Source organism: Taudactylus pleione, unplaced genomic scaffold (assembly GCF_031769625.1).
Source record: "Taudactylus pleione unplaced genomic scaffold, aTauple2 ptg000672l, whole genome shotgun sequence".
NCBI classification, from domain to species: Eukaryota; Metazoa; Chordata; class Amphibia; order Anura; family Myobatrachidae; genus Taudactylus; species Taudactylus pleione.
Genome location: NW_028285074.1, coordinates 928,108 through 944,013, shown reverse-complemented (window position 1 = coordinate 944,013; position 15,906 = coordinate 928,108). Strand labels below are relative to the sequence as shown.

Here is a 15,906-nt window from a genome sequence, read left to right as displayed (position 1 = left end):
CAGACAGAGGTGTCCGAAGCTCCAAAGGAATCGTGGATGGTGCAGGGGGGTGGGGGGTGCAGACTTTACCAGGGGCTGGGCTGCATTTGTCCATGGGCCAAAGTTTGGCCGCCCATATACTATATAGATCTTAAGGATAAATTCACTGCAATTATATCCTATAATATGGTAAATAGTGTTACATACTCTTATGGTGCATACACGGTATAATAAAAATGCACGCTATGAACAATAACAATATTGATCATATCATTATCATTTATATTGTGCATTTTTTGGTATCTTCCAACGCACAAATGACCAGCGATGCGCAGGCAGATATGGACAATAATGATATCGACTATCGCCCGTGCATGTAGGCCAACCTTGTCGATTTCAAACAGGTTACATACGGACAAACGATCAATGATCTCGGCTTGCTGGCCCATCGTTGGTGAGTTGGTGGTGTGCTGGATGATCGATATAGATCATCCAGCACTCTGGGAAGGTGCAGAGAGATATTTCAGCGATATTGATATCGTTGTTGATCGTCCCGTTTGTATGCACCATAAGTTCCGCTTGTGTTATCTTCCTCAAAGGACTTTCCTCCCTTTATTTTAATATTACATAAAGTAGAGTTAAGTATATGTTTTACTGTGAATTTATTAAATTAGTGTCTCCTAATAACATAGATAGGACTCTCATATAAAACCTACAGTATCCTTGTTTCCAAACATACTAGACATAAAATGATAAATTCCCTGCAATTACATCCCACAATATGGTAAATAGTTCTACATGCCATTAATTTCTTTTGTCTTATCTTCCTCAGAAGATTCTTCGCTTCCACCCTTTAAGTTAATATTAAAGCCTCCATGTTTCCCATGGCTACCATGTGCTTGGCCAAATTTAGCTCCAAATTCAGAATTACCTGTTTGAACAGAAGAAGGATTATATAGTAGGCAACATGAATATTATGTTTCAATTATATTACAAGGGAAATACAGTATTCAGATTACCTATTTGAACAGAGCAGAAATATATAGAAGCGAATATGAATATATTATATAATAATCATCCCACAATATGGTAAATAGTAATACATACTATTAAATTATTTTGTATTATCTTCCTCAGAAGATTCTTCGCTTCCACCCTTTAAGTTAATATTAAGGCGTCCAACCAAGAGTTCGCCCATATGTCCCTGTCCAGAGCCCCCCTTATGTGCCTGCCCAGAGCTCTGCTTTATTTTCCAGTCTAGACACCTCCTTATTTGCAATACTCAGAGTCCCCCTTATGTTTTAGCCCAAAGCTGCTTCTTATGCTCCAGACCAGGGGGGAAATTTTACTAAAGTTAGAGTTTTTAGAAGTTAGTTTTAAAAGTGATGTTACCCATAGCAACCAATCAGATGTTAGCTACTATCTTCTAGAAGGTGCTAGTTAAATGTTAAGTAGACTCTGATTGGCTGCTATGGGCAACATCACTTTTAAAACTCACTTCTAAAAACTCTCACTTTAGTAAATTTACCCCCAGATGTCACAATTATGTTTCAGCCCAGAGTTCCCCCTTATGTTCTATCCCAGATCTCACACCTATATTCCAGCCCAGAGCTTCCCCCTTACAGTATGTGTCAGCCCTTAAATGTCCCACTCCTTAAATGCCACCACAGAGTCTTTCCTCCTTTAGTGCATTCAAAGCAATCTACACTCCATGACATGCAGCTGTAGATTTGGCCAGCCTGGAAGAGAAATCGCAGGGCCATGCTGCCATAAAAAGTTAAACTATTTCTGGAGTCCAAACAGAGGTTTCCGAAGCTCCAAAGAAATCCCGGATGCTCGGATGAGGCGGGGAGGGGGGGTGGGTAGACTTTAGCAGGGGCTGGGCTGCATTTGGTCCATGGGTCATAGTTTGTCCACCCCTATACTAGATACATCTTAAGGATAATTTCACTGCAATTATATCCTATAAAGTGGTAAATAGTGTTACATAGCCTTATCGTGCATACACACGGTATAATAAAAATTCATGATATGAACAAAAACAATATTGATCATATCATTATCATTTATATTGTGCATTTTTTGGTATCTTCCAATGCACAAATGACCAGCGATGCGCGGGCAGATATGGACGATAATGATATCGACCATCGCCCGTGCATGTAGGCCAACCTTGTCGATTTCAACCAGGTCACATACGGACCCACGATCAATGATCTCGAGTTGCTGCCCATCGTTGGTGGGTTGGTGGTGTGCTGGATGATTGATATAGATCATCCAGCACTCTGGGAAGGTGCAGGGAGATTGTTCAGTCATATCGTTATCGTTGTTGATCATCCCATTTGTATGCACCATAAGTTCCGCTTGTGCTATCTTGCTCAGAGGACTTTCCTCCCTTTATTTTAATATTACATAAAGTAGAGTTAAGTCTATGTTTTACTGTGAATTTATTAAATTAGTGTCTCCTAATAACATAGATAGGACTCTCATATAAAACCTACAGTATCCTTGTTTCCAAATATACTAGACCTAAAATGATAAATTCCTTGCAATTACATCCCACAATATGGTAAATAGTTCTACATGCCATTAATTTCTTTTGTCTTATCTTCCTCAGAAGATTCTTCACTTCCACCCTTTAAGTTAATATTAAAGCCTCCATGTTTCCCATGGTTACCATGTGCTTGGCCAAATTTAGCTCCAAATTCAGAATTACCTGTTTGAACAGAAGAAGGATTATATAGTAGGCAACATGAATATTATGTTTCAATTTTATTACAAGGGAAATACAATATTCAGATTACCTCTTTGAACAGAGCAGGAATATATAGAAGCGAATATGAATATATTATATAATAATCATCCCACAATATGGTAAATAGTTCTACATACTATTAATTTCTTTTGTATTATCTTCCTCAGAAGTTTTTTCGCTTCCACCCTTTAAGTTAATATTAAAGCCTCCAACCAAGAGTTCGCCCTTATGTCCCTGTCCAGAGCCCCCATTATGTGCCTGCCCAGAGCTCTGCTTTATTTTCCAGTCCAGACACCTCCTTATTTGCAATACTCAGAGTCCCCCTTATGTTCTAGCCTAAAGCTGCTTCTTATGCTCCAGACCAGGGGGGAAATTTTACTAAAGTTAGAGTTTTTAGAAGTTAGTTTTAAAAGTGATGTTACCCATAGCAACCAATCAGCTGTTAGCTACTATCTTCGAGAAGTTGCTAGTTAAATGTTAAGTAGACTCTGATTGGCTGCTATGGGCAACATCACTTTTAAAACTCACTTCTAAAAACTCTCACTTTAGTAAATTTACCCCCAGATGTCACACTTATGTTTCAGCCCAGAGCTCCCCCTTATGTTCTATCCCAGATCTCACACCTATATTCCAGCCCAGAGCTTCCCCCTTACAGTATGTGTCAGCCCTTAAATGTCCCACTCCTTAAATGCCACCACAGAGTCTTTCCTCCTTTAGTGCATTCAAAGCAATCTACACTCCAGCACATGCACCTGTAGATTTGGCCAGCCTGGAAGAGAAATCACAGGGCCATGCTGCCATAAAAAGTTAAACTATTTCTGGAGTCCAAACAGAGGTGTCCGAAGCTCCAAAGAAATCCCGGATGCTCAGATGAGGCGGGGAGGGGGGGGGCAGACTTTAGCAGGGGCTGGGCTGCATTTGGTCCATGGGTCATAGTTTGTCTGCCCCTATACTAGATACTTCTTAAGGATAATTTCACTGCAATTATATCCTATAAAGTGGTAAATAGTGTTACATAGCCTTATCATGCATACACACGGTATAATAAAAATTCATGATATGAACAAAAACAATATTGATCATATCATTATCATTTATATTGTGCATTTTTTGGTATCTTCCAATGCACAAATGACCAGCAATGCGCTGGCAGATATGGACGATAATGATATCGACCATCGCCCGTGCATGTAGGCCAACCTTGTCGATTTCAACCAGGTCACATACGGACCCACAATCAATGATTTCGAGTTGCTGCCCATCGTTGGTGGGTTGGTGGTGTGCTGGATGATCGATATAGATCATCCAGCACTCTGGGAAGGTGCAGGGAGATTGTTCAGTGATATCGTTATCGTTGTTGATCATCCCATTTGTATGCACCATAAGTTCCGCTTTTGTTATCTTCCTCAGAGGACTTTCCTCCCTTTCTTTTAATATTACATAAAGTAGAGTTAAGTCTATATTTTACTGTGAATTTATTAAATTAGTGTCTCCTAATAACATAGATAGGACTCTCATATAAAACCTACAGTATCCTTGTTTCCAAATATACTAGACCTAAAATGATAAATTCCTGCAATTACATCCCACAATATGGTAAATAGTTCTACATGCCATTAATTTCTTTTGTCTTATCTTCCTCAGAAGATTCTTCGCTTCCACCCTGTAAGTTAATATTAAAGCCTCCATGTTTCCCATGGCTACCATGTGCTTGGCCAAATTTAGCTCCAAATTCAGAATTACCTGTTTGAACAGAAGAAGGATTATATAGTAGGCAACATGAATATTATGTTTAAATTAAATTACAAGGGAAATACAATATTCAGATTACCTCTTTGAACAGAGCAGGAATATATAGAAGCGAATATGAATATATTATATAATAATCATCCCACAATATGGTAAATATTTCTACATACCATTAATTTCTCTTGTATTATTTTCCTCTGAAGATTATTTGCTTCCACCCTATAAATTAATATTAAAGCCTCCAACCAAGAGTTTGCCCTTATGTCCCTGCCCATAGCCCCCCTTATGTGCCTGCCCAGAGCTCTGCTTTATTTTCCAGTCCAGACACCTCCTTTTTTGCAATACTCAGAGTCCCCCTTATGTTCTAGCCCAAAGCTGCTTCTTATGCTCCAGACCAGGGGGAAAATTTACTAAAGTGAGAGTTTTTAGAAGTTAGTTTTAAAAGTGATGTTACCCATACCAACCAATAAGATTTTAGCTATTATCTTCTAGAAGGTGCTAGTTAAATGTTAAGTAGACTCTGATTGGTTGCTATGGGCAACATCACTTTTAAAACTCACTAAAAACTCTCACTTTAGTAAATTTACTCCCGGATGTCACACTTATGTTTCAGCCCAGAGCTCCCCCTTATGTTCTATCCCAGATCTCACACATATATTCCAGCCCAGAGCTTCCCCCTTACAGTATGTGTCAGCCCTTAAATGTCACCACAGAGTCTTTCCTCCTTTAGTGCATTCAAAGCAATCTACACTCCATCACATGCAGCTGTAGATTTGGCCAGCCTGGAAGAGAAATCGCAGGGCCATGCTGCCATAAAAAGTTAAACTATTTCTGTAGTCCAAACAGAGGTGTTGGAAGCTCCAAAGAAATCCCGGATGCTCGGATGAGGCATGGAGGGGGGGGGGGGCAGACTTTAGCAGGGGCTGGACTGCATTTGGTCCATGCGTCATAGTTTGTCCAGCCCTATACTAGATAAATCTTAAGGATAATTTCACTAGAATTATATCCTATAAAGTGGTAAATAGTGTTCCATAGCCTTATGGTGCATATACACTAAAAATTCATGATATGAACAAAATCAATATTGATCATATCATTATCATTTATATTGTGCATTTTTTGGTATCTTCCAACCCACAAATGACCAGCGATGCGCGGGCAGATATGGACGATAATAATATCGACCATCGCTCGTGCATGTAGGCCAACCTTGTCGATTTCAACCAGGTTACATACGGACACACGATCATTTATCTCGGGTTTCTGGCCCATCAATGGTGGGTTGGTGGTGTACTGGATGATCGATATAGATCATCCAGCACTCTGGGAAGGTGCAGGGAGATTGTTCAGCGATGTTATTATCGTTGTCGATCGTCCCGTGTGTATGCACCATAATTTTCGCTTGTGTTATCTTCCTCAGAGCACTTTCCTCCCTTTATTTTAATATTACATAAAGTAGAGTTAAGTTTATGTTTTACTGTGAATTTATTAAAATAGTGTCTCCTAATAACATAGATAGGACTCTCATATAAAACCTACAGTATCCTTGTTTACAAATATACTTGACCTAAAATGATACATTAACTGCAATTACATCCCACAATATGGTAAATAGTTCTACATGCCATTAATTTCTTTTGTCTTATCTTCCTCAGAAGATTCTTCGCTTCCACCCTTTAGGTTAATATTAAAGCCTCCATGTTTCCCATGGCTACCAAGCATTTGGGCAAATTTAGCTCCAAATTCAGAATTACCTGTTTGAACAGAAGAAGGAAAATATAGTAGGCAACATGAATATTATGTTTCAATTATATTACAAGGGAAATACAATATTCAGATTACCTTTGTGAACAGAACAGGAATATATAGAAGCGAATATGAATATATTATATAATAATCAAATATGCAATATAAAATTTTAGAAATTAAAATTCTGTTAGTAGTACAATAAGTTGAGCTATGTTAACCTTTTACTACAAGGTTAGTAAAATAGTGTAGGTGGGACGATCATGTATAACTTAACCTAGTTCCCATATGTACTAGACAGGTCTAAATTTATAATAGATAAATTCATTACAATTACATGCTCTTTGATGAGGAACAGTTTTATGTACTTTTTTAATGTAATTATCTTTACAGATAAGATATATTTTATATTGTAGAATGCCTTTCATTTTTATGATATTAGCTATGATGATGATGTGCTGATTTGCTGAAATGAAATTTCTGCACAGATGAATTAATAGTAATGTATATCCAAAGACATTATATTTTGAACCATAGATCATTATTATTATTATTATTATTATTACATTTTATTTATAGGGTGCCACAAGTGGTCCGCAGCGCCATACATACAGTAAAGCATACTCAGAACATTACATTACAATACAGTAGCCAAAATATAAACAGAACACAAGTAACAATTAGCAACACAATTCTCCATACACAGTACAGCTCTGAAGGTGAAGGCTGTCATAGAAGTGCTAGAGAAGAAGGCTGTGAGACATTGGGGAGGAGGACCCTGCTCCTAAGAGCTTACGATCTAGATGTGTCATGACATCTAGCAAAAAAGATCAAATAAATGCAAAAATGGATTATTTCTAAACCAAGATTTCTTACTTTTTTTTTTGCTCAGGATTAGTCTGAGATTACGAATAAAATTTAAAAATATAACAAGATTGAAATATAATAAACTAGAAGTTAGGTATTTGTAATAAATAAAATATACATTTTGTAAAGAATTTCAAATTATATCACATCTTCTAGGTTACAAACACAAAGCTAAGTGCTCATATGTTAAACTCTGTGTTTAGCTAAACAGTAGCTCATGACATGGGACAACCACCCCTTGCACTCCAGGCACTTTTGGTAAGTCTGAAATGAGAATGTTAGTGTTCAACTTTTTAAATTCAAATGTATTAAGACAAAATTCTAGTCAATTTATTGTAAAAGAGTTCTGCATTGTTCTGCAAAACCACGCTCCAAAAACTATTTGTTTTTCTAGTAGCATAAACTGAGCAAATTGATAGCATTGATCAAACTGCCATGTACATCCTCTCATTGATTTGAACAAATTTAAGACTTGTTGAAAAAAACTGGTTCCATTGACAACTATTCACAAAACATAATTTTTATTTTTTTACTCATATATTTTTTGGTCAGCAGTTGACAATAGTAAAACTGTATTTGTTTAGTTTTTATAATAAATATTTCACAAATTAATTTTTACAAAGCTAGGCAACAAGATATAGTAACCGAATAATTAATAAAATTGCACAATTGTTCTACAGGTACAAAAATTACTTTGAGTAATCTCCAGGAAGATATGTGATTATGATAAAAAAAACTGCTATAGATTTCATCTGTGAATGTTTTGGTGAGCTGGCCATTTCTTTTAGCACCTGTGCTATAATACATTTTATTTCATATGTCATAGAATATACAGTATTATCAGAATTAACAGCAAATGTTGTGATTCTTTAAATGTAAGTTAGAGGGTATAATTACTAAAGTGCAGGTTTTTAGAAGTGGAGTTGTTGCCAGTAGCAATCAATCATATTCTAGCTGTTATCTTCTAAAAGGTGCTAGATAAATGATATGTAGAATCTGATTGGTTGTTATGGGCAACAACTCCACTTCTAAAAACCTTCACTTTATTATATATACCCCTTAGTTGGCTTGCTATTAAAGAGTATTCATACTGTTAATAGTCTTATATTTGCCTTCCTCTCTTTAATGTTACTGAACCACAAATTTTAATTTTAATCCCTTATATCATTTTTAGGGCACATTTATCACAGTCTGTATCTCAGAATGCTGATGGGATGTTATAATATTGCCCAAATTTGCAATGATGCAATAATGAATACATCTCAAGGATGTATCAACTATAGCATGCAGAGACAGAGCTTGCGAGAAAGCTCTGTCCCTACGAATCCTCTCCCAACACTTCACTAGCGTATTTTTCGCAAATTCTCTGAGTGTGACCACACATGCTCCACCTGCTACCCCCCCTCCCCGTAATCTCCCCCTCTCCCTGCAATATCCCCCTTAGCTAACTCTTATCTGTATAGTGATCAGTTATACGGTGATCTCCTGCTACATGACCCTGGCCAGCTGTTCTGTGTTGTGAACCAGCATCACAGTTTACAGCACAGAACAGCTGCCCAGGGATCATGGAGCAGGAGCACAGTGTTCAACTGGCTGGAGCCAATGATGCTGAGGAGCTCACCGATCACCAACCTCTGGTGCAGGTAAGTGTTATTATTATCTTTTTTATTCTAATTATTTTTTCTTTGTAATTAGCCAGTGGTCTATCAGACACACAGGCTGGTCACACAAGCCTACTCTGGGCTCTGCTTTCATTGCCAGCAGACAGGAAAGGCTGAGCTGGAGTAGGTGGAAGTTATTATCGCAGGTCTCCCTCCTGGTATTTTTTCACAATTTTTAGTAAATCTGAAACAGATCGTATTTCCCTTTACAAGTATGGAAAATGTTATCTACTTTCTAAAATAATGTAAATTTATGGTCTTGGAGTAATTTTTTATGAAAATTGCTGCAAAAGCACTTTTAAAAGTATAAGGGATGTTATTGGAAGCTGTAGAGAGAATTGGGGGTCCAGGGGTGAGATTGTTATTGGAAGTAGAAGAGAGAGTTGGGAGTCCATGGGTGGGGTTGTTATTGGAAGTAGAAGAGAGAGCCAGGGGTCTAGGTGTGGGGTTGTTATTGGAGGAAGAAGAGAGAGCTGGGGGTCCAGGGGAGGGGCTGTTATTTGAGGTAGAAGACAGAGCCAGGGGTCCAGGGGTGGGGTTGTTATTAGAGGAAGAAAAGAGATTTGGAAGTCCAGGGGTGAGGCTGTTATTGGAGGAAGAAGAGAGAGCTGGGGTACAAGGGGTGGGGTTGTAATTGGAGGGAGAAGAGAGCTGGGAGTCCAGGGGTGAGGCTGTTATTGGAGGAAGAAGAGAGAGCTGGGAGTCCAGGGGTCAGGTATTTATTGGAGGAAGAAGAGAGAGTCAGGGGTCCAGGGGTGGGGTTGTTATTGGAGGAAGAAGAGAGTCGGAGGCACAGGGGTGGGGTTATTATTGGAGGTAGAAGAGAGAGCTGCGGGTCCAAAGGTGGGTTTGTTATTGGAGGAAGAAGAGAGAGATGTGAGTCCAGCAGTGGGATTGATATTGTAGGTAGAAGAGAGATCTGGGGATCCAGAGGTGGGGTTGTTATTGGAGGTAAAAGAGAGAAATGGGAATTTATGGGTGGGATTGTTATTGGAGGTTTAAGAGAAAATCAGAAGGAGGGAATGTTTCACAGTCAGCTCAGAGTGTGATAACCTAGACCAGTGGTTCTTAACCTCCAACCCTCAGGTAACCCCAACAGGTCATGCTTTCAGGATTTCTATCTGTGAAAGATGGTGGGGTAATTACTGCCCCAGCAAAATAAATTAATTCACTTGGGGGAGATGCACTAAGCCTTGAAGAATGATAAAGTGCAAAGTGATAAAGTACCAACCAATCAGCTCCTAACTGTCATTTTTCAAACACAGCCTGTAAACTGACAGGAGCTGAATGGTTGGTACTTTATCATTCTCCACTTTATCACTTTCCCAGGCTTAGTGCATCTCCCCTTGGGTCATGATTAAAGAAATCCACAAAACATGACCTGTTGTGGGTACTTTAAGTCTGGAGTTGAGAACCCCTGATGTAGAGGTAGAGGTGGCTTTTGTGTACTGCATCCCACAATCTCCCTTTGTATTTTGGGATGGTAGACAGTATATATTGAGTTACAAATATCTCCATTTCTAAAAACTCTCACTTTAGTAAATATACCCCCTTGTCTCCCCAACATGGTTGAATTCTATATTCCTAGTTTGTTAACCATGCAAACCCCTAGCTATAGCTTGTCACTGCCCAGTTGTGTTTTTGCCACCATTCAAATCAATTAGATCATTTTCCAAAAATGGAAAGAAAATGTAAATGCAGTTACTGTGAACTGTGCTTTATGCTAAGTTGTAGTATGTGAAGTTTTATGTGTCACTATGAATACAGTTGGGTGCATTTTGGACATCCTAAACTCAACAATGTATATGAAATTATAACACTCACTTTCAAAGTATTTTGTATTTCTTGGAATTAAAAAGAAGTCAAGCTGCCAATAATTTACATTTAGAATATTCTTATTTTTTATAAATAATCCCCTGATGTTTTCCAAATGCAATCTTAATTCTAAGTTTTAAGTTGATTGCAAATCTTATTGATGCCATAAAAATAAATATCTGTTTCCCCAGCTTAGTAAATGAAAATGCCCCTTTGAAATTTTGCATCACACAAATATATTTGCTCCATTTCAAGTTATTCAGATCTGTTATAACAAGTAAAAACATCACTAAAAAATACTTTGCTTAAATTTAGTTTAATGGAAAATTATTTGTTTAATTAATCCATATGCACTAAGGAATCATTGGTTCCAACATAAGGATTGCATTATTATGGAATACTATAAATGTCTTAAGTCTTACTGGTTTATTTACTAAAGCTTGGGTTTTTAGAAGTGGAGTTGTTGCCCATAGCAACCAATAAGATTCTAGCTATCATCTTCTAGAAGGTGCTAGATAAATGATAAGTGATATCTGATTGGTTGCTATGGGCAACAATTCCACTTCTAAAAACCTGCACTTTAGTAAATATACCCCTTAAATTAAAGTTTAAATTAAATTAAGATACAAGTATTTTAACATTAGAACTTCCTTATTTCTATTTCACCAGATATTTTCCAAATACACCCTTAATTTCATGATTTCCATTAATTTCAAAACATATAATTTCTTTCCCTCAGTTTAGTCAATGAAAATGATTTTTTACAATTTGCTGTCAAGCTAATCTAATTGCCACTTTACTTGTCAATTATCTATTTTTTCAACAAATAATATCACTAAAAAACATACATTTGTTAAATCTTAGAATAAAGGAAAATGTCACTGCATCCAACCATTTCCCAATCCAATATGGAAAAGTAGACATTTTACATCTAGCTACATATATATATATATATATATATATATATATATAAAAAGTATGTCTATCTCCCTTACTCCGGTAAGATGATTTCTGAGATCCACCATTAATTTCATGTTTTCCATTAATTTCAAAAGTCCTTGTCTCCTCACCATGATGAAACTCTATATTACCAGTTTGTTTACCATGCAAATCCCCCAGATGATGTCTTTTTATTTCAAAAGTCCTTGACTCCCTACCATTTTGCATTGCTATGTTCCCAGCTTATTGACCAATCAAATCCCAGAGGAATAGGATGATATTTCCTATTTGCATTTTTCCATCTTTGTAATTAATCATAGCTGGCTTAAAAAAAAAAACAATTGAGTTACTGTAAATTGTGCATCATGGAAACTGAAGCTAACATAACTTTATGGATTGACTCTGAATGAATTTGGATGCATTTTGAAAATCCTGAATTATAATATTAATAGGAAATTATCCCATCACTTTATCAATATATTTAAAGAGATATTTACATTTAAAGTTTAGTTACAAATAATTATTGTATAACAATCTTCGTCAGATCGTCTCCCTTCTGTAGCAAATATCTGTTTTCCCAGATTGCTGAATGATAAACCCTATAGATGCAGTATAGCATCACCCCGATCTATTTTGGCTCCTTTTAAATCAATGAAATCTGTTTAACACACTTATCCAACATTCAAAACAGTACATATTGCTTCATACTAAAATTAAAAATAAATCTGTTCTCTTTTTAAGTTACTTTTACTGATTCCAGTTGCAATCAGGAGTCCCTGATTTAACCACTTAACTGAGAATTTTTTCCAAGAAATTGTTGATATTTTAGTTTAATAAAGTGGTAAAAACTATTTTTAATAATAGATTTAAATATTTAATTATTTTAATTAAATTTTTTTAAATATATATCTAGTGGTGTTTTGCACACATACACATCCCCCATGTCCTTATGCCCCATTATAAAATAACTTTCCCCCATTGTCAATGGACTCCCTGGTGTATTAAACTTTAATAACATTACCCACAAACCGCCTAATTGTAAAAAAATCCTGCTTTATAAAACACCCCCTGTAAAATTCCAATTTTTGCCCCACTCCTCCTACCCTGTGAGCAGTTTAATTATTATTTTATTTCATCATATGGTTTTATTTTATGCTAGATCCCCAACAAGGGGTTACCCTCCCTCTCCAATGGGCAACCCTCCTCCCCCACATGCAGAGCACAGGGGAATGTGTGTAAGGGGGGCTGGTGATCAGTCCCACCTGCTGCAGTTGATATCTGCACATGCAGCAATCAGCCAAATAGTACTTGGTGGGGATCTAATTTCTTCTCACACCTTGATTCCAAACACATGCGCTCCAGAGTGCCATTCACACAGCATTCTGGGGCACAATTTTGGCAGTGTTGTTGGCCATCACAGACCATTGCATCACTGCCTAGGGGTCTCGGGAGTCAGAGGAGCTCCGTACTGCACTTGTGCAGAATGGTTCTCCTCTTCTACAGCTGGGGCAAAGAGGGAGATGACGGGGTCATTTGTGATGTGACCTTGCCAGCTGAAGTACTACTGGCTCTGGTTACATCACATACAATGTTGCCAGGTAAGTGGTTAAAGAGAAGATTTGCACTGTATCCCTTACCTCTAAATTTGGGAAGTAATAATAATGCTAAATTTATTTATAATTTTAGCACTTTTCTCCTATAGAACTCCAAATCCTTTAAAAAGTAGATATTTGAAATCTAGTTACACATATTTATACATTAAATTGTCCATTTTTCTTATCCTCCTCAGATGTATTCCCAAATCCAACTTTAATTTCATGTTTTCCATTAACTTTAAGTTCTTCCCTCCCCACCATGATGGAACTCTATATTGCCACTTTTCTGACCATGAACACCCCCCAACTGTTGTCCTTTAATTTCAAAAGTCCTTTATGTCCCACCATTTTGGATTGTTATCTTCCCAGATTTCTGGGCAATCAAATCCCCCAAGTTTAAGGTGACATTGCTTATTTATATTTTTCCACCTTTGTAATTTATCAGATCTGGTTTTGAAGAAGAAAAAAAAAGAGAAAAACAATCCACTTACTGTAAGCTGTGCATCTTGGATATGCAAACTGTGTCAACTTTGTGGGGTGATTTAATGAATGTAAATGCATTTTGAAAACCACAAATTATAACATCATTAGGATCCCATCGCTTCAGCAAAATATTTTAAGGATATTTATGTTTAAAGCTCAGTGACAAATAATTCAATTGTAATTATCTTCCTCAGGTATTCTCTAAAAATACCCTCAATTTCTACTTTTCCATAGATTTAAATTATCCCTGTCTCCACTCCACAGTCAAAATCTGTTTTTCAAATTGCTAAATGATAAATCCCATAGATACAATGTAGCATCATCCTAGTCTATTTGGCCTTCTTTCAACTCAAAAAAATCTGTTTAACAAATTTAGACATCATCCAAAAGAGAAAAGATTGCTGCATGTTAAAGTAAAATAAATGTGTTTTCTTTCTATGTAATTTTTCCTGACTTCGGGTGCAATCAAAACATTAGTCTTGCACTGTATCCCACCACCTCTAAATCATATTTTGGAAAATAATAATAATTTTATTAATAAAGCAAGTTTTTCCTATAGGACTCAAGGTTCTTTAAAAGTAGACATTTGAAATTTAGCTACACATACTGTAACATAAGGTGTCCATTTTCTTATCCTCATCCAATGATTTCCCATATCTACCCTTAGTGCTTTCTTTATGAAGCAGCAACTTTTTAAGATTATTCTGTCCAGCGGGATACAAGTGAAAATTTTAAATGGCTCCTGCAGTCAGTGCAAAGCCGGCATGCTTTACACTGACTACGGTTGCCATTTTAAATTTTTACCTGCACCCGCCAGGAACCAACGGCTTATAAGAGCCGCTGCTTGGTAAATAAATCCCTTAATTTCCATTGTTTTCCATTAATTTCAAAAGTCCTTATCTCCCCCCACGAGAGAACGCTATATTACTAGTTTTCTCACCAAGAACATCACCAAGCTGTTGTCCATTAAATTCAAAATTACTTGATGTCCCACCAATCAAATCCCCCAGGGTCAAGGTGATATTGCCTATTTGGATTTTTCCATCTTTGTAAGTAATCAGATCTGGTTTTGAAGAAAAAAATAATAAAGAAAAACAATTCACTTACTGTAAGCTGTGCATCTTGGAAATGCAAACTGTGTTAACTTTATGGGGTGAGTTAATGGATGTGGATTAATTTTGAAAACACTGAATTATAACATCAATAGAGAATTATCCCATCGCTTCACCAAAATATTTCAGAGATATTTATATTTAAAGCTCAGCGACAAATAATTAAATTGTAATTATCTTCGTCAGGTATTCTTTAAAAATACCCTCAATATCTACTTTTCCATAAATTCAAAATATCCCTGTATCCCCTCCACAGTCAAAATCTGTTTTTCCAATCTGCTTAATAATAAATCCCATAGATAATGTACAATGTAGCGTCATCCTAATCTATTTGGCCTTCTTTCAACTCAATCAAATCTGTTTAACAAATTTATATATCATCCAAAACAGTAAAGATTGCTTCATGTTAAAGTAAAATAAATGTGTTTTCTTTCTATGTAACTTTTTCCTGACTTTGGGTGTAATCAGGAAACAACAATTGAAACATAAGTCTTGCACTGTATCCCACCACCTCTAAATCATATTTGGAAAAATAATAATTTAATTTATAAAGCTTTTTTTTCCCCTATGAGACGCAAAGTGCTTTAAAAGTAGGCATTGAAATCTAGCTACACATACTATAACATAAGGTGCCCACTTTGCTTATCCATATCCAATGATTTCCCAAATCCACCGTTAGGGCTTCATTTACAAAGCATTGGCTTTTGTAAGATGATGCTGTCCAGCAGGTTACAGGTGAACATCTTAATTTTTTATTTTTTTCTTCACTTTTGCCATTTTAAAATTTCACCTGCAGCCCGCCAGGAACCAACAGCTTACAAAAGCCGCTGCTTCATAAAAAAACAAACATTAATTTGTATTGTTTTTCATTAATTTCCAAAGTCTATATCTCCCCCCATGATGGCATGCTATGTTACCAGTTGTCTCACCATTAACACCCCCAAGCTGTTGTCCATTAAATTCAAAATGACTTTTTGATGTCCCATCATTCTGGTTTGCCGTATTCCCATTTAGTTTGGCAAACAAATCCCACAGGTTTATGGTAATATTGCCTATGTGGATTTTTCCATCTTTGTAATTAACCCGTTCTGATTTTGAAAAGAAAAAAAAAACACAATTCAGTTACTGTAAGCTGTACATCATCGAAATGCAAACTGTGTCAAGTTTAATTGGTGATTGAATGACTGTGGATGCATTTTGAAAAT

The 15,906-nt window shown here is 36.6% G+C and overlaps 1 protein-coding gene across 1 annotated transcript in view; it reads right to left on the bottom strand.

Annotated features, from left to right (window-relative positions):
* The window catches only part of LOC148478190 (uncharacterized), a gene marked incomplete at its 3' end in the record, with an annotated part of 198,930 nt that overhangs the window by 119,551 nt on the left and 63,473 nt on the right, over window positions 1-15,906 (bottom strand). Inside the window, exons 29-34 of the mRNA XM_088455835.1 lie at window positions 15,631-15,789; window positions 14,530-14,652; window positions 6,109-6,237; window positions 4,349-4,477; window positions 2,567-2,695; window positions 782-910 (exon numbers count right to left, since the gene is read on the bottom strand). Of these exons, the coding sequence (XP_088311961.1) occupies window positions 782-910; window positions 2,567-2,695; window positions 4,349-4,477; window positions 6,109-6,237; window positions 14,530-14,652; window positions 15,631-15,789 (798 nt within the window). The remainder of the gene's footprint in view (window positions 1-781; window positions 911-2,566; window positions 2,696-4,348; window positions 4,478-6,108; window positions 6,238-14,529; window positions 14,653-15,630; window positions 15,790-15,906) is intronic.